The sequence below is a fragment of the Myxocyprinus asiaticus genome, chromosome 19 (genome assembly GCF_019703515.2).
Source record: "Myxocyprinus asiaticus isolate MX2 ecotype Aquarium Trade chromosome 19, UBuf_Myxa_2, whole genome shotgun sequence".
In the NCBI taxonomy this organism is placed as follows: domain Eukaryota; kingdom Metazoa; phylum Chordata; class Actinopteri; order Cypriniformes; family Catostomidae; genus Myxocyprinus; species Myxocyprinus asiaticus.
In genome coordinates, this window is record NC_059362.1 from 31730843 (window position 1) to 31750280 (window position 19438).

At 39.8% G+C, this 19438-nt stretch overlaps 1 protein-coding gene across 1 annotated transcript in view; it reads right to left on the bottom strand.

The window, feature by feature from the left end:
• Positions 1 to 19438, bottom strand: part of adgb (androglobin) — a 52332-nt gene that overhangs the window by 12497 nt on the left and 20397 nt on the right. The window contains exons 10-23 of the mRNA XM_051725212.1: positions 18498 to 18672; positions 18308 to 18395; positions 17627 to 17768; positions 12867 to 12909; positions 9879 to 10056; positions 9650 to 9713; positions 8500 to 8613; positions 8116 to 8212; positions 7318 to 7450; positions 6116 to 6230; positions 5456 to 5599; positions 5217 to 5358; positions 4973 to 5098; positions 66 to 159 (exon numbers count right to left, since the gene is read on the bottom strand). Coding sequence (XP_051581172.1) covers positions 66 to 159; positions 4973 to 5098; positions 5217 to 5358; positions 5456 to 5599; positions 6116 to 6230; positions 7318 to 7450; positions 8116 to 8212; positions 8500 to 8613; positions 9650 to 9713; positions 9879 to 10056; positions 12867 to 12909; positions 17627 to 17768; positions 18308 to 18395; positions 18498 to 18672 — 1655 coding nt within the window. The remainder of the gene's footprint in view (positions 1 to 65; positions 160 to 4972; positions 5099 to 5216; positions 5359 to 5455; positions 5600 to 6115; positions 6231 to 7317; positions 7451 to 8115; positions 8213 to 8499; positions 8614 to 9649; positions 9714 to 9878; positions 10057 to 12866; positions 12910 to 17626; positions 17769 to 18307; positions 18396 to 18497; positions 18673 to 19438) is intronic.

A 19438-nucleotide genomic window follows, 5' to 3' on the forward strand; every position in this document is an offset into this window, starting at 1 on the left:
CCACCAAGGAAATCAACACAGAGAGAGAATGCAGGAGACATTATTCTTCGAAATTAATAATTCACCTTAGTAGAAATACGGCATGTTTCGCAATATCTGATTCCACGGGAGCCCACATCTCTTGCAGAGTCTTAGTGACAGTCAGATTTTCCTTGGTGCCTGAGAGCACACAAAACAAGCAAATACAAGCACACTGTAATAAGCACTCACAAAAACCTCGTACCTTGTAGCTGTGAAACTAGACTGAATAACATTGTTAGATTTGGCCCAGTTTTAGATGAAAAGTTGAGGCAGAGAAGCCTCTGTGACAGATAAATGAACCCAACAAACCTCCATCCCTCTGCCTCTATAATGTCAATCATTTTACCAGAGAGGTCTGGCTTTATTCATGAAAGTATACTTCTCTATCAGTTGCAGGGAAAAGCAGGTGCTTTTAGAGATACTTTTGTTACATTTTCCAGCTTTATGCAAGTCAACAATTTTTAATTTGAGGTGTTCTGCGATAAATTTTGCTTGAGGCATGGTTCAAATCATGCAATGGTTTCTATGAAAAGCAAATGCATTGTTTGAACTCCTTGTGAGCTGACTCCTGAATGCAATAAGCTTCAGAGAAGTCATTAGCCTATGGATTCACATGCCTTTTCCACCCTGCATGGTGTGTTCAATAAAGGCATGTAAATATATAATTGTTTTTGTGTCATTTAAAGGGAAAGTTCCCCCAAAAATGAAAAATCAATAATCAATAACTCACCCTCATGTTGTTCTAACCCCATATGACCTTCTTTACTCTATGGAACACAAAAGGAGACGTTAAGCAGAATTTTTACCTCCGTCACCAATCACTTTCATTGCATCTTTTCCATATAATGCAAGTAAATGGTGACTGAGGCTAACATTCTGACTAACATCATTCCCACAAAGTTCCACAGATGAAAGAAAGTTCAAATGGGTTTGTAATGACAGAAGAGGAAGAGTAAATGACAACAGAATTGTTTTTTTATTCTATAGAATTTTTTTTAAGCAGAATTTGTTTGTGTATTGCTGAGACGTAAAGATTTTTAACAAGAATGTTTGACCAATTAACGCAGAAATCTAGGTAAATCTAAAGGATTTACATACTTATCAAGTTTACAACTGTATATCTGGCCATCTCTTGCCAATTTTTAACCACTGTGGCCAATGTAAAGGGGAGCTAGAAACAAAAATGGCTTTAATATCAAATTAATTTCTTAACGAGGCAGCTTCGAGACTACCCAATCTGAAGGTAACTTGTAAATGAGATGGTAATTTCAAAGTCATAATGACAAAACACTTTTTAGTTATAGAAAGTAACAGATAATGGCATCAGTCGAGAAGAGGATGCAGTGTCACTTGGCAGCTACTTGCACCTTGCTTTGAAGAACTGCAGCTTTTTTCCCCACATCACCATCAGTTGTGGGGAATTACATAATTACAAAATATGACACCAATTCATAGTTTGGGGGCAAATCTTTTATAATCAATTTAAATAGAGTAATGTTCATCTGTGTATGAATGCTGGATCCAGACTGTAATTTTCAAACAAGAAATGGGTTGTTTGAGGTAAATAGAGCTTGATGAGCAATAGCAGGATCTTTATAATGTGCATGGGTGTTTTGACTCAAAGGTCTTTGAGATTCCCAGATGCAATGAGCTCATATTATTGCTCCCTAAAATTGGTATACATTACCTTATTCATTCGAATTCTTAGTGTCAGATTCTACTTCCTTTTCCTTTTCATTCTTCCTCCCATACATTTCCTCCATCCTTTTCCTATGATTTCTTTCTTTCTTTTTCTTTCTTTCTTTCTTTCTTTCCCTCCATCTTTTTCCTATGCTTTTTTTCTTTCTTTCCCTCCATCCCTTTCCTATGCTTTCTTTCTTTCTTTCTTCTTTCTTTCATTCTCGGCCAGTCTCCTGTCACTCAGGCTGTCAGGAGTGATGCTTGGAGGTATGGAGCCAGTTGGAGAGAGAGATGGAGAGGTGTGTTATTCTCTCTGCTGTCATACTAACTTAGAGTGACTGGCAGATTCCTTGATAAATATGAGCTCCAGGGCTAACTCTCTCTCTTAAAAACATACAGAACAAATGTCAGATATAACTGACCACAAGAGAATGGTCAAAATAAGATTACAAAGACCATCTAAAAGCCATGAAATTAGAGAATGAATTAGGTGCACTTTCATATACAGTCACTGAGCACTTTATTAGGAAGACCTGTACACCTACTTATTCATGCGATTATCTAATCAGCCAGTCGTGTGGCAAAAAACTGTGGCATGATGGTTGGTGCCAGATGGGCTGGTTTGGGTATTTCTGTAACTGCTGATCTCCTGGAATTTTCATGCACAACAGTCTCTAGAGTTTACTCAGAGTGATGCCAAAAACAAAAAACATCCAGTGAGCAGCAGTTCTGTGGACAGAAACTCTTTGTTGATGAGAGAGGTCAACGGAGAATGGCCAGACTGGTTCGAACTGACAGAAAGGCTACGGTAACTCAAATAACCACTCTGTACAATTGTAGTGAGCAGAATAGCATCTCAGAATGCACAACACATCAAACCTTGAGGCGGATGGGCTACAACAGCAGAAGACCACGGCGGGCACTTTATTTGGATCATATTGTTCATAATAAAGTGCTCAGTGAGTGTATTTCTCAACAGTAATAAGAATAATTGCCAGAATAATTTTAACAGTGTCTCTAAAGACTAAAACGTCTTTCTGATCAATCGCATCACTAAAGCAGATCAATGAAGTTGTTGAGGTCTGTAAGTGTATGGCCATGATTTGTGGCAGGGTGGAGCTGGGGCCCCTTACTTTGCATAGATTTCATCCTAAAAGAATATGTATACACAAAAGGCATATTTTGTAGCACACAAAAGTTTTCAGATTCATAAAAACATGATATACTGTATACAGTGCATCCGGAAAGTATTCACAGCACTTCACTTTTTCCACATTTTGTTATGTTACAGCCTTAATCCAAAATGGATTAAATTCATTATTGTCCTCAATTCTACAAACAATACCCCATAATGACAACGTGAAAGAAGTTTGTTTGAAATATTTGCAAATTTATTAAAAATAAAAAAAGAAAAAAAAAGAAAAAAAAAAACCACATGTACATAAGTATTCACAGCCTTTGCTCAATACTTTGTTGAAGCACCTTTGGCACCAATTACAGCCTCAAGTCTTTTTGAGTATGATGCTACAAGCTTGGCACACCTATTTTTGGGCAGTTTCTCCCATTCTTCTTTGCAGGACCTCTCAAGCTCCAGCAGGTTGGATGGGGAGCATCAGTGCACAGCCATTTTCAGATCTCTCCAGAGATGTTCAATCGGGTTCAAGTCTGGGCTCTGGCTGGGCCACTCAAGGACATTCACAGAGTTGTCCCGTAGCCACTCCTTTGTTATCTTGGCTGTGTGCTTAGGGTCGTTGTCCTGTTGGAAGATGAACCTTCGCCCCAGTCTGAGGTCCAGAGTGCTCTGGAGCAGGTTTTCATCAAGGATGTCTCTGTACATTGCTGCATTCATCTTTCACTCGATCCTGACTAGTCTCCCAGTTCCTGCCACTGAAAAACATCCCCACAGCATGATGCTGCCACCACCATGCTTCACTGTAGGGATGGTATTTGCCAGGTGATGAGCGGTGCCTGGTTTTCTCCAGGCATGACACTTGCCATTCAGGCCAAAGAGTTCAATCTTTGTTTCTCATGGTCTGAGAGTCCTTCAGGTGCCTTTTGGCAAACTCCAGGCGGGCTGTCATGTGCCGTCTGGCCACTCTACCATACAGGCCTGATTGGTGGAGTGCTGCAGAGATGGTTGTTCTTCTGGAAGGTTCTCCTCTCTCCACAGAGAAACGCTGGAGCTCTGTCAGAGTGACCCTCAGGTTCTTGGTCACCTCCCTGACTAAGGCCCTTCTCCCCTGATCGCTCAGTTTGGCCGGGCGGCCAGCTCTAGGAAGAGTCCTGGTGGTTCCAAACTTCTTCCATTTATGGATGATGGAGGCCACTGTGCTCATTGGGACCTTCAATGCAGCAGAAATTTTTCTGAACCCTTCCCCAGATCTGTGCCTCCATACAATCCTGTCTCGGAGGTCTACAGACAATTCCTTGGACTTCATGGCATGGTTTGTGCTCTGACATGCACTGTTAACTGTGGGACCTTATATAGACAGGTGTGTGCCTTTCCAAATCATGTCCAATCAACTGAATTTACCACAGGTGGACTCCAATCAAGTTGTAGAACATCTCAAGGATGATCAGTGGAAACAGGATGCACCTGAGCTCAATTTTGAGTGTCATGGCAAAGGCTGTGAATACTTATATACATGTGATTTTTTTTTTTTTTTTTTTAATAAATTTGCAAAGATTTCAAACAAACTTCTTTCACATTGTCATTATGGGGTATTGTTTGTAGAATTTTGAGGAAAATAATGAATTTAATCCATTTTGGAATAAGGCTGTAACATAACAAAATGTGGAAAAAGTGAAGCGCTGTGAATACTTTCCGGATGCACTGTATACGATACCTAGACTAGAACCTGTGTAAAGTTCAAGATTGTGTGTTCTGCATTTACCACAGACCAACGTTTTGTTTGACAACCGAACGTGTCCGGTAGTGTCATTATACCATTTATCTTTTCAGACCATCTCACGTTGGGTAAAGTCTTTCAAAAGCAGCATATCCATTAAAAATGTTTGTATTTTTATAGCTTATATTTTAATGCATTTTTAATTACCGGTAGTTATTTAAAATAAATGTAAAACTATTAAGCCTGGATGACAATAACTTTTGAGATTTTAACTCCATAAATGAGGGTGGCATTTTTATTTTAAATGTGGAGCACTTAGTTTTTTTAAATACAGATGTGTGCATAGGGTATAGCGGACACTCTTTTTGATAGCCATTTTGTGTATAAGCAAACTTTTATGTACAAGAAGTCCTGGACTTTACCTGGTCTTGCAGCAGTAAGGATCTCTCTGACCAGGTACCCCTTCCAACCTGCCTGGAGAACTGTGGCTGCCTGCATTTCCTGGTCAGTGGCCTGCCTGCCATTCCAGCCTTTAGGTGTATCATCTACTACAGAGGAGCAAATACACACACACATAGAGGCAGAATGAGTCACTTGCTAGGAGAGCTGTCAGATACTTAAACTCTCAGAGGAACTTTATAAGCCACAGATCTCAAAGACCCTCACCTGGCCGTGCGTCTGTGGCTTTATCATTGCTGCAGTGATGCGATGGGTCTCCGGTCAAAGTCTGAACTGCAAACAGCTCCTCAGAGGTCAGCTTCCGCCCCAGCACAGAGCAGAACATATGATACACAGCCTCGTTGAACACCTGTCTCTCAAAGACAATATACAGTAAAATCTACTGAATTCTATTTAATCTATTAGCAAGTGTGTTTGGGTGTGTCTGCTCTGCACATATAACCCACCCTTTGTTGCTGTATGCCTACACCATGGGTCCTCTCAAGATCTTTGGTGGCTAATGGTAGTTCCTCTGGATCTGAGAAGCAGCCAACTACTCGACCCAGAGCTCTCAGAATCATTACGGCCTGCTCACAAAACCTCAGACTCTCCTAGACAAAGGCAACACAGAGACATAGGACACAAGAACTGTACAAGACAGACGACTTGACATGGCATCTATGATTAGAAATGTCATTTACACATTTCTTTGTTTTTAGATCAATGCAAAAATTAAAGGTGACGTGTGTATTTTTTTTTTTTTTACGTTTAAGTACTTTCTCCTATCTCAGCCCAATATGCAGAGAAAACTACGAGAAAGCAATTTGTAGGTTGATTCCCCCGAAAAGTGTCAACACTGTGGCTCTGAGGCACAATCAAAACACTGCTCTGATTGTTTGCGCATCCGACCAGTCTTACACCATTGGTTCAACCAAAGGTGTGAGTTTGGGCCGGGACTATCTTTTTGTTCAACCAATAGCAGACAGGGGAGTGCCCAGGAAAACAGTAATTATTTTTGCAATTCTACAGGGTGATGCTACTGGGGCAGAAATTACACACCTTTACAAAAGGGTAACTACGGTATCTAGAGCCTGTTTGTGTCTATATGTGTGTTTATGAGGGCATGCCTTATCGAGGTGTGGCATAACGGTCTCCTCATCACCAAACACGAAAGGAGACATGCAGCAGAGATGTAGGTGGATGGCCAATAATGCCCTTGTGTGCATATGAAGAACATGACGCCTGGGGAGGAAGAAGAGTGATGAAGAGAGAGACATTTAGAGAGACAGGGTAAACAAGAAGGATGTTATACAGTTTTATGTTTTTGACTGGTCACTGGTCTGTAGTATTGCGTCATAAAATTCATTACAGTAAATTACTCTAAATTGCACTTTAATCTACTAAACCAACTAATCTACTCATCACTTTTTTATTGTGCATTTTAATGTCCATGCTATTATATGAACCTGTAACTATTTATATAAGAGTCATGCCTTCACACTTATAGCCAGGAATGACTGCTGATTTCTTGCTAGAGGAATCATATATCTAGCATATGATGATCACAAGACTAAGAGTAAAGCAAATGTGAGCCATTGAGCAAGCAAAGCAGCTGGAAAGAGCTATGTGACTGACGTGACCTATTAGCTTTTCATAATTCGCCCATTAAAATCTAAAGAAATCCCACGGGATTTCTCATCAGGGAGGAGCTTAGCAGAATTAAGGTGAAGAGAAGGAAAGTACTGAGGTGTATCAGGCCTCAAGATTATGTAAAATACTAATTGCTAAAATATTTTTTTCCCTCTATTTATTCAGTGAACAGCAAAATAGTGACATACAAATAGAAAGGGAAGCCTATATTAGCTCCTCCCCTCAAATTTGCTATTTCCCTCAGTGTGACCTCTGAATGTAGGCTCTCAGCTTTTAGGCCACTAGGCAGCTAGAAATAGCAGACTGGGTCATATCTCTCTCTCTCGTTCTCTCTCTAACTCATTTCCCACTCCATTGCAACCCATCTTCTTATCTCTCTCCTCCTCTGTTCCAGGCTCCTTAGAGAGGACTCAATACATTACATGGACCTTGGTAATAATATTGAGAGCTTTTAGTTGGATTTGAACTACTGTAGCAGTTCATCTCACTGTGTCAACTGTCATAGCACTGATATCAAGGTTGAGACAACTAGATAGCCTTTCAGTCAGGGTTAAAGACCAGATTAGTATTGTGAACAGTTATGGCTATACTTGCATAGATAGAAGAGCAGTGTTAGTCTTAATATTTAAGGTTATATTAGTTGATGTTATGTGTAGAATGGTGATGATATAGCTGTTACCCAGGAGGAAGGGAGAGTAACGCAGCTTTACTAGCGGTGGTTTGGATCTGCACCACAGGAAGTTCAGAGACAATGCTCTTCCATGAGAAAGGCTTAGCTGTTAGAGAACCAGGCCTGGTAGAAGACTCCCTTTCTAAACATACCATAAACATACACACATTTTAGACAGGAGCCTGGTTGTTGTAAACTGACAGACAAACTGTAATGTATTTACTGTATGTGAGTATTCACTAAATAGATTTGTGTGCAGTATTTTAGCGCAATTCAGTTTAATCAAGTACTAAATGTGCTGAAATTGTACTATGCCATGCTTTAATTAATTGTCATTCCTTTAGCATAAACACGCCTCCTTTCTTTGACTATTAGCCTCATTATAGATTGCATCTTTTCCACAAAACACAGCACTATTTCCCTGACACAATAAAAGTCACACTATTACTGCCCAAGGAAAGCAGGCGGTAAATGTAATTTCAATTAAAAGAGACATTTGTGTACATTTTCATGGCAGTTATTCATCGAATGATAGCAAATGCTGAAGAATAGTGTTAAAACCAGGCATATATCCAGATGCGCAGTGTAGACAAGCGCCCTGCTGCATTTTAAAGAGCTGATTCAAGTGCCTTAGCACAGATTTGGTGGGCATGTTTGTGCCATTACTTGATTTGCAGAATTCGTTTAGTGAACCGGACCCTAAAACAATGCAGATTGCTCATGCAAATAAACAGCACTATTACTAGGTGCAATTTATTCTTAGTTAATTCACTTCTGAGTGTGTATGTGTTTATGAGAGGCCCTTACTCTCTTCCGCACTCTCTCCCCAATGCACCAACGCTGAGAAGCAGATGACAATCTCTGTGGGTAGCAGGTTATCTACAAACAGGAAGTGATCTGCAGACTAAGAGAAGATGCACAGAAAGGGAAGAGAATGGGACAGCAGCAGCACATATTCATGTGTTTTGCCCTTGTATATGTGTCTCTGGAGACAGTACATTTCTGACATGCACACACACCCACTACTGCATAAACTCACAGTAATTACCTAATATTAAAGCACACCACATGTTCTCAGGGGATAAGGTTAAAAAAAGGAGAGCTCACTGGCATTACCGCACAACAGGGAGGGAAGAGCAAAAACAGCATGATTAACAAAGACACCATAGAGCTATCAAACATTATGTGTACCTGTGTGTGAATAGTTCCAGTGGAATCGGGTTGTCTAGCAGGAGTAGAAACAGAGTGGGTGGAGGCCACAGCATTGGACAGTGCAGTAGCAGACAGTCGAGAGGAGATGGAGTTCTATCAGAGACATGAGTCACTTTCATGTTCTTTCCTATCAAAACCACACACCACTCTCACCACAGATACCATAATTATACCAAGCACAATTACAAATGCCGCAACAACAGGTTTGGTTCTTATTTGTATTAGGTGTTTTTGTAATGATGCATTCTGAATATTATCCTCAGAAGTTTATACATGATCATATTTACAGTATGCTGCTATTTTAATGACATATAAATACTAAAACACTAAATAGAATCTTAAACTTAAACTTAAACTTACAATATAGTCTAGCAGAAATACATTACATGGCCAAATAATTGTGGACATCCCCTTCTAATTAATGGGTTTGGCTATTTCAGCTAGATCCATACCATCAGGTGCATAAAATCAAGAATACGCCATACAGTCTCCTTAGACAACATTTTTTATTAGGACGGGGCCTTCCAAAGAGCTCAGTGACTATCAATGTGGCACTGCCATAGGATGCCAACAGTAAAAATGCTTTACTGAGTCTGGTGTGGAAGAACTTGACGGGCCCAGACCTGATAACCATTGAACCACTGTATGACTTACTTTCTTCTGCTATACACACACGAAGATTTTTAGAAGAATATTTCAGCTCTGTAGGTCCTCACAATGCAAGTGAATGGGTACCAACATTTTTAAGCCCCAAAATGCACATTAAGGCAGCATAAAAGTAAAACTCCAATGATTAAATCTATACCTTCAGAAGCGATATGACAGGCTTGGGTGTGACACAGATCAATATTTAAGTCCTTTCTTACTATAAACTATCCTCCCCAACCAGTAGGTGGCGATATGTACAAAGAATGCGAACCACCAAAAACAAAAGAAGAAGAATGTGGAAGTTAAGATTTATAGTAAAAAAGGATAGTAAAAATATTTTTTTGTGTTCAGCAGAAGAAAAAGTCATACACATCTGGGATGGCATGAGGGTGAGAAAATGATGAGAGAAATTTCATTTTGGGTGAACTATCCCTTTAATACGCAAGAAACAGGCTTTTCCATTAATCAAGCAAATCTTTACCTTAAAGTGCGACATCTTGCATTGGTATGCATATGTGTTTGGCTTGTGGAAAATCAGCAATGTCCTACAAGACACATGAGTATAAGCACATTTCAGCCTACAGCTTAATATGAATCGAAAAGCATGAGAAGAAATGTAACAAAATATCAAGGATTATCAAGGATATTATTAGCATAATATGCATGATATACTGAAGCTTAGACTTATGTTTGAGTTGATTGACCCTCACTGGAAACATTTAGTGAAGTTGAGCAGGTCCACCCAGGTCTCCTGCAGCAGGGGTTTCTCTGAAGCTAATGCATCATGGGACTGAAGCAACGCAGAATTTGACTCCTTGGCTATTTGTACCCACTGCTTATCTGTTCCTTCTGTCTCTTTCTCAGGGCTTGAAGATGTCTCCACACCCTCTTTATGAGATTGAAAAAGCATAGTACAAAAAATCTGTTACACACCAAGAAAGCAGATTTGTGGCCTTGCCATTTTCAGTGCTGAAATAGTATGGCTATAATAGATATGATGTTTGCTGTAACAAAGGTCTGGAGTGATCTGTAATTTCCAGCAAACATTTTAAATGAGATTCTCTAAATAAATATCTGTCAGTTTCTATGACTATACTATATTGCCAAAAGTATTCGCTCACCCATCCAAATAATTGAATTCAGGTGTTCCAATCACTTCCATGGCCACAGGTATATAAAATGAAGCACCTAGGCATGCAGACTGCTTCTACAAACATTTGTGAAAGAATGGGCCGGTCTCAGGAGCTCAGTGAATTCCAGCGTGGTAATGTGATAGGATGCCACCTGTGCAACAAGTCCAGTCGTGAAATTTCCTCGCTACTAAATATTCCACAGTCAACTGTCAGTGGTATTACAACAAAGTGGAAGCGATTGGGAATGACAGCAACTCAGCCACGAAGTGGTAGGCCACGTAAAATGACAGAGCGGGGTCAGTGGATGCTGAGGCGCATAGTGCGCAGAGGTCGCCAACTTTCTGCAGAGTCAATCGCTACAGAACTCCAAAGTTCATGTGGCCTTCAGATTAGCTCAAGAACAGTATATAGAGAGCTTCATGGAATGAGTTTCCATAGCCGAGCAGCTGCATCCAAGCCATACATCACCAAGTGCAATGCAAAGCGTCGGATGTAGTGGTGTAAAGCACGCCGCCACTGGACTCTAGAGCAGTGGAGACGCGTTCTCTGGAGTGACGAATCACGCTTCTCCATCTGGCAATCTGATGGACGAGTCTGGGTTTGGCGGTTGCCAGGAGAACGGTACTTGTCTGACTGCATTGTGCCAACTGTGAAGTTTGGTGGAGGGGGGATTATGGTGTGGGGTTGTTTTTCAGGAGCTGGGCTTGGCCCTTAGTTCCAGTGAAAGAAAATCTGAATGCTTCAGCATACCAAGAGATTTTGGACAATTCCATGCTCCCAACTTTGTGGGAACAGTTTGGAGATGGCCCCTTCCTGTTCCAACATGACTGCGCACCAGTGCACAAAGCAAGGTCCATAAAGACATGGATGAGCGAGTTTGGTGTGGAAGAACTTGACTGGCCTGCACAGAGTCCTGACCTCAACCCGATAGAGCACCTTTGGGATGAATTAGAGCGAAGACTGCGAGCCAGGCCTTCTTGTCCAAAATCAGTGTCTGACCTCACAAATGCGCTTCTGGAAGAATGGTCAAAAATTCCCATAAACACACTCCTAAACCTTGTGGAAAGCCTTCCCAGAAGAGTTGAAGCTGTTATAGCTGCAAAGGGTGGGCCGACCTCATATTAAACCCTATGGATTAAGAATGGGATGTCATTTAAGTTCATATGCGTCTAAAGGCAGATGAGCGAATACTTTTGGCAATATAGTGTATGTCGGCATGGCTAATTCAAAAATCACATTCATACAGCAAAAAGCCTTTTTCTTACAGAGATCTTTTAACAAATACTTATTTAAATCTGAAGTGTGTACATTTTTCAATGTTAAAATACTTTCTCCTATCCCATCTCAAAAACTGTAAACACTGTGCATTTGTGGCACTATCAAAATTTTCCTTTTTTCTTTGCAAAACTGACACAGCAACATTGACTCAACCAATGATGTGGGTTTATGATGGGACTATTTGTTTGCATGATCAATGGCATACAGGTGGAGTATTCGGAAAAGCTGTTTCAAAACAATGTTTATTTCAGCAATTCCATTTGGTGGTGCAGAAATTACTCACTACACAGCACTGTACAGGACCTAATCGTACATCTCTTCAAAATGAAATGCGAGTCATTTAAAAATGCCAAAATGACTTCTCATGAGGGTACCACGATTAACTCAGTAGTATCAATCAGTGAAGCTCATTAAGCTCATAAATAACACCATATTCATGTATTTAATTTATAAATGCTCTTTCATCTGTCTCTCAATTCATTAGGGCAATTTTTGGGATAATTCAACGTCTGAAATGTTATATATTGCAGTTTTAATTGATTACACTCATGTGTGTTGAGCTGACGTATTAGACCATGGGAATTAAGATGCCATAGCAAAGCCACCACTGGGCCCATTCCATTTACTTATCACCAGGTGTTACTAAGCAACACACTGTGCTCTCTGGGAAAGCACATAATTGGTCTATCGTGATGAGGGGCGAGTATACGATCATGATCACATGCAGAGATGATGGCGTTTTCTGTGTACGTGCATCTGTGTTTGTGCTGATGAAAAGAAGATGGATTGGATGGAGATAGAAAGGGATAAATTAAAAAGTGTGATTGTGCAAGCAGACAACTCAGCCAGCTATCATATCATTACAGCAGCTATTAGCCTCACTACTCTGGTGGCTAAACAATGACTAGAGGGAGATAAGTGAGGAGAATTATCGTCTTTCTTTACAAATTCATTCTTTTCACTTCAGTTTCATTTGTATTTCACATTGTTACAAAAGCACTCAACTGAAAATGAAAAAAAGCTTTCCCAAGCTCCCCCCACCACCACCAAAAAAAAAAAAAAAACATTAATTGAGAAAAGCAATACACTTGGTGAATAATTACTCAGTTTATTGTACTTGTTTCCCAGTCTGCTGGTACTAAATAGTTTATCTGATGCTAACTTATATTACATAATAAATAATGTCAAATTTAAGAGAAGACATAAGCTAATAATGACATTGAACAAGTTTTTAAGTGACAGAATGGACTGTGCCGTAATACTGTTGCTTATGTAGACATGTCTTACCGCTGGCGATGCTGTCGTCCTTTTTCTTGTCCTCTGCTGTTACCTGGGGGAAAATGGGGGAATATAAAGTGCACAGGGTAAGCTGGGAGAGACGCGGCAGAGGAGGGCAAAGGAAAATAGTGGAGACAGAGGACATCCACATTTATCCAGTCAATGTGTGTTGAGCCTGTTTGGCTTCCAGAACCCAATGAGAAATCCTCTTATCTGACATCTGGACTCACACCAGACCTTCAATTAACTGCTCACAGGAGAGTGAGTGCCATAAACAGTAAGGGTGCTTGGCTGGTGACAGGATTAGGAGACACGGCTTTGATTAGCATGTCACTCTTTACCCGCTAATTGAGACAACTCTTTGTAACACTATTTAAATGTTCTTTTTTTGGATGGTTAGACTATACCCTTTAAGTAACCCAGTGTGGTTCCATGGAAACAATCCATCTTAAGGCCTTAGAAACTTCTCAAATGCACTTTTTTCCCATAATTGAACCCAACCTTGTGTCACTTATAAAGCCTTTTAAAGCCTGAGGAGTTGTCCAACTGTGCAATTTAAATGTGGAGGACAATTAGGGGTTCTATCTATGCCACATCGAATGACAGCGCCAGTGATTCAGAGATAGTCTGTGACTCACAGATCTGAGGTTAGGAGAAGGGGGAGAGAGGAATAGATGAACAGAGGGCAGAAGAGTGAGTGGGATGGGCAGAAGAGAAGAGAAGAGAAGAGAAGAGAAGAGAACAGAAGAGAAGAGAAGAGAAGAGAAGAGAACAGAAGAGAAGAGAAGAGAAGAGAAGAGAAGGAGAAAAAGAGGAGATGAGATGAGACTGTACAAGAGATCAGTAGAGACTAGACAAGAAGAGACAAGAAAAGACGAGACAAGATGAGACCAGACAAGACAAGAGGAGACAAGAAGAGCAAAGACAAGAAAAGATGAGACCAGATGAGACCAGATGAGAAGAGAAAAGATGAGCAGAGATGAGAAAAGATAAGACAAGGTGATACCAGACTAGATGAGAAGAGTCAAGGAAAGACTAAAAAAGACAAGACAAGAGACAAGACGAGAAGACATGAGACCAGACAAGAGTTATCGATATATCGGTCGGCCGATATTAGCCTTTCACCGATATATCGGCATCGGCGTATATTTTACCGATATGCGCCGATATGAAAACTTTTTTTCAGAACATATAATGCAGAAAACAATGCTTTAGAATTGGTGTCATAGCGTAGTTTGTCCAGCAGAGCGCGCTCAGACTTCACTGTTTACAGAGCTGAGCTGACTGTGGCTCTGCAGACAGGGCGGAGTTAAGCGGTGCGGAGTTCAGCTGTGTCTCGGTAAGTTAACTAGTTTGTGAAATACATACTGGAAACTTAAACAATGACCCCATCATCTTCCCTTTTCAATATAACTAATATAACGTTGACCTTGTCCCTGACAACCATGTCACTCATGTCTGTTTGCTGTTAGCCAGCTATAGTTTGTCAGTGCAGTATGTAGCAGATTGAAAGGTAAACATCTGAGCATCTTTTTGCAGCTCAACAGACAACGGTGCGGTGGTGGATTGTGTCTGATGAGTGTTGATTTCATGCTATGTTATTACCTAGTTGGTGAGACACAATGCTGGAAAGTAAAATAAACAACGTCCGTCTTTTATGCTCCGTGACAACGAGCTTATAGCTAACTAGCTAATCACGTAGCTACTTTCATTGTTGTCAGCTGAGTGGAAGCATGTATTCACCAAACTGTTTTGTTCAGGATTGTTTGGTACCCCCTTCAACCGAACAATTCCAGTCGTTGCATTTATAAAATGTAATATTTAAAAGTCTGGTTTTCCACCATTGAAAGTTTCCCCTTAACTTGTATAGCAAAATACAGTGTAACACCGCTGCTTATCTGTTTATCTTGTCTCGGCAGTATTAATATAGTCAGCATTTGACTGATACTAAACAGTACTGATGTTTATTTAGCTATTTATTTTATGTTTATTTATTATTTATTTAAATGGTCAGCCTTTGACTGATACTAAACAGTAACACTGATGTTTATTGAGCTATTTATTTTATTTTCAATTATTCTTTATTTTTATGGTCAGCATTTGACTGATACTAAACAGTACTGATGTTTATTTAGCTATTTGTTTTATTTTTATTTATTCTTTTTTTTCTCAGTGTTCATTTCTAGAATTTGTTGACAATGTATAAAATGAATGTAAAATATTCTTTGATAAAAATATTTGTTTAAGAAAGCAGCCTTCTGAGTACCTTTGCATAGTCATATCGGTGCAAAATCAGTGAAAAATCCACATAGAAAAGGTCTGTTTTCATTCCAGCTCAAAAATTAAATATATCGGCCACCATATCGGCAATCGGTGAATTTTCCCTCTCTAAAATCGGTATCGTCTCAAAAATTCCACATCGGTCGGGCCCTAGACTAGACTAGACAAGAGATGAATAGAGACTAGACAAGACAAAATGAGAAAATACAAGGCAAGATGAAACCACACAAGATGAAAAGAAACAAGAGGAGCAGAGATGAGAAGACAAGATGAGATGAGACAAGAAAAGAAAGGATGAGCAGAGACAAGAAAAAAAAGAATAAAAATACAGACAAGATGAGAAGAGACGAGAGACCAGAACAGATGAGAAGAGATCAGAAAAGACGAGACAAGATGTACGAGATGAGACAAGGCTAGACAAAAAAAGATGAGTAGAAACTAGAAGAGAAGAGACGAGACTAGAAGAGACCAAATGAGTAGAGACAAGAAAAGACAAGATGAGACCAGACGAGAAGAGATTAAAAAGACAAGAAAAGATAAAAACCAGACCTGACAAAAGATGAGATGAAAAGAGAAGATAAAAGACCAGACAAAAAAAGATGAGTAGAGCCTAGACTACACTAGAATAGACCAGACCAGACAAGAAGAGTCAAGACGAGAAGAGACAGAATGAGTAGAGACAAGAAAAAAACAGATGAGACCAGACAAGAAGAGATTAAAAAGACGAGATGAGATGAAAAGAGACAAGATAAGACCAGGTGAGAAGAGATCTAAAAAGACGAGATGAGACGATACAAGATGAGACAAGACTAGACAAAAACAAGATGAGTAGAGACTAGATGAGAGGAGATGAGACAAAATTAGTAGAGACCAGAAAAGACAAGACTATATGAGAAGCGATTAAAAATATGAGAAGAGTAGAGAAGAGAAGAGACCAGACAAGAAAAAACAAGATGAGACCAGATGAGAAGAGATTAAAGAAGAGAAGAGAAGAGAAGAGAAGAGAAGAGAAGAGAAGAGAAGAGAAGAGAAGAACCAGACCAGACAAAATGATAAGAGAAGAGACATGAAGAGACAGAATGAGTAGAGACAAGAAAAGATGAGGTGAGACCAGATGAGAAGAGATTAAAAAGATGAGAGGAGAAGAGATCTCCAGCAGTACAAAGTGCTATTTGTTAATGTGGTGGCAGTAATCACAACCGAGTGCATTCCAAACACTTGCGAGTGCTTTTAATCATGCCGAATTCAACTTACAACATTATCACTAACTCAGTCTAAACCACATCAGCTGCCCTGACTACCTATGTCTCATGATCTGTTAGCCACTGGATTTAAGGCTAAACCTTTTTTTAGTGGCACCAATCATGTTACATCACACAACCACACACACCACAAACTATACAGAAGCTCAGCCAGTATTTGTCTCTGTCCAATCTGCTCTGAACCCCCGATGACTGACAGGCTAATTGTGCTACTTTTTATATCATTCCGAGGACATGACCTGTCCTTTTATATAACCAGGAAAGCATGTTTCACCATTCTCTCTCCATCTCTCATGATTAGGGAAACAAGTCGAGTGACACTGGAGCGGAAAAGAGAGAGGCGTTTGAGAAAGTCATAGCCTCTCTCGGCCTCCTGGACACCAGCCGCCTAACAGCCAGAGAGCAGAACATTTTGATGCACATCCTCTTACAGATAATATAAACTGAAACACACTACCACACAGCAGAATAGGCTACTGTGCATCAGCAGTACAAAAGATTCTACATAAACGCTAAGCCCCACTATTTTTAATTAAGCATTTGGAAGACACTTAATTTTAAAATGATTTCATTACATTCAAGGTATACATTCTATCAGCTTGTATGTTCCCTTGGAATCAAACCCCTGACCTTGGAGTTGCTAGCACCCTACCAGTTGAGCAAATTCCTACCCTGCTTTAACACAACTGCTTTTGATTTTCAGGTAGTCTTCAGTCAAATGCATATTTCATAACACTGTACTTTTTTACAGCTACAACGAAGATGCATGAAACCAAAAAATTATATCAAAAGGATTTCGGTCATGGCGTGTTATACAGTGATGTTGTTTATAAATGCCAGCTACATGTTTTAATATAGACCCTTTGTAGAGCCAGAATTATTGTGTCGTATGGAACTAGGGAGTGGAATGAGCCCCTACATTTGATTAGCCATTTCAAGTCTTTGCCTAAAGTTGGATTAAAGTTAGATGATCTCAGAAAAAACAACAGCAAGTTTGACTGTAAGAGAAAACTGATTGTATTCATGCCTGCCCATGTAGTATATTGTATCATACCAAATAATTACTAATTTAATGAAAAATCCTCTGTTCTGTATGTTGAGCAGATGTTTTGTAAATTGTATCCATTGGGCAATTTTGCAAAGTCTTTTACATTTATAATCTCAGTTACAGTTTATTTCATTACAGTTATAAAATATCAGTTTTTTATCTCTTTCCTTCTGGCATACCTGACTGGTTTCCGTGGCATCCAGTGTATTGAGGCTGTTCTGGATAATATCATTTTGAGTGTGGTCATCTTCGCCATCATCCATTTCAGAGAAGGAAGTCAGATTAGAGCTATAGCCACGCCTCCTTACACCACCCTGCTCCCTAAAAAACACACAAATGCAGTATTTAACGACACGCTTATCTCCAATAACCACTGTGTTGATCTATCCCTAAAAAAACATGAAAGAAAACCACTAATATCACACAAATATCATGCACTCTTAACAGTCTAAAAGTACCTAAGTATGACTAAATACTGGCTTGTCTGTCTGACTCTCCCACACCCAATTACTGCTTTTAGCGCCCGCTGTGCTAATGTACTCACTCATGCAGCTAAAGAAAAACTACGTGAAAATAAAACAAAGCTCATATTCTAGCACCAAACAGTCAAGAAATGTGTTGGATAGCAGGCAAGCCATTGGCAAGTTATAATATCACAGATCACCAAAACATTTCCATTAGATGCAGGCTTGCTCATTGATAGTTCTGAGATATTTTGTTGCATTGTGTTATATTGATTGATTGACATGGAAAAGGAAAGTACTCACTAATTACCACCAGGCATAAAGAAATGCACACAAATACAGTACACATGCACTCACATGCAGGCACACACACACACACACACACACACAGCTTACATTTCATGTGCAGCCATAGTCATGAGTCTGAAGTTGATAAAGGGACTGGAAACCTCAATTAACTGCTCTGGCTTCTGAATGGGAGTTTCTAAAGAGCAAAAACATTTATTTGAACCAACCAGAGACATTCATCATAATATTTACATGAGCATTTAAAACATGTATACACAGAAAAACACATATGGCCTACCCTTGGGTTCATCTGTAATGTTAGTCTGCTTGCGGGGGCGTACCAGCTTCCAGTTAGGGACTGGCGGCGGCTTAGGAGGGGCCACCAGGGGACAATCTCGAGTACGGGTGAGCAACACAGGGTGACTATACAGCTGAGAGAGACCAACCTGCCTCAAACTCTCAGAAGAATCAGCCTGGAAAATCCACCACCCACCACGATAATAGATCAAAGAAAAGAGATTTAATAACGGATTAGACAGCCAGCGCTAATCCAAATGAAGCCAAATATTGCTCGAGTGTGTGATAGAAGGAGGGAGAGTACCGTTTGGGGCAGGTTTTCACATTAATGAGCTTTAGGTACTGTAAGTTCGCTTGGTGGAGGCATAATATCAAATGAGATGGGTGGGTATATGATTAATAAATCAAATGAGCAAGAATTCATACTGCTGTGTGGTATATCGTATGTGACCCCATTCTTTTTCCATTTGCTGTTAGACACTAGCTTTTTAGAGATTGATTTTTTTATAGATTTTTTGACAGTATGGCCACTTATGTGAAGCAATTATATGGTGAGTATACATTGAACATCTGGGATTATTTAAGAAATATTTTAGATTCTGCACTCTTTGTGACATTGACAGTAACTCCTTTGCACAAAAGGTCAGATTTCTTTGCTTCCATTAAGGCACAGATGCATGCTGTCATTAAAGCAAAAGGGGGACATATTAAATACCAAGACATTCTTAACACAAAAGGAAATGTTAGGCAGTATCTTTAGTCTTTTTCACCATTCACTTTCATTGTATGGACAAAAAAATTTAATGAAAATTAATGGTGACAGAGACTGAACATACTGCCTAACATCTCCTTTTGTGTCCCAAGTAAGAAAGAAATTCATACTGGTTCGGAACAACATGAGGGTGGGTAAATGATGACAGGATTTCTTTTTGACAATTCCTT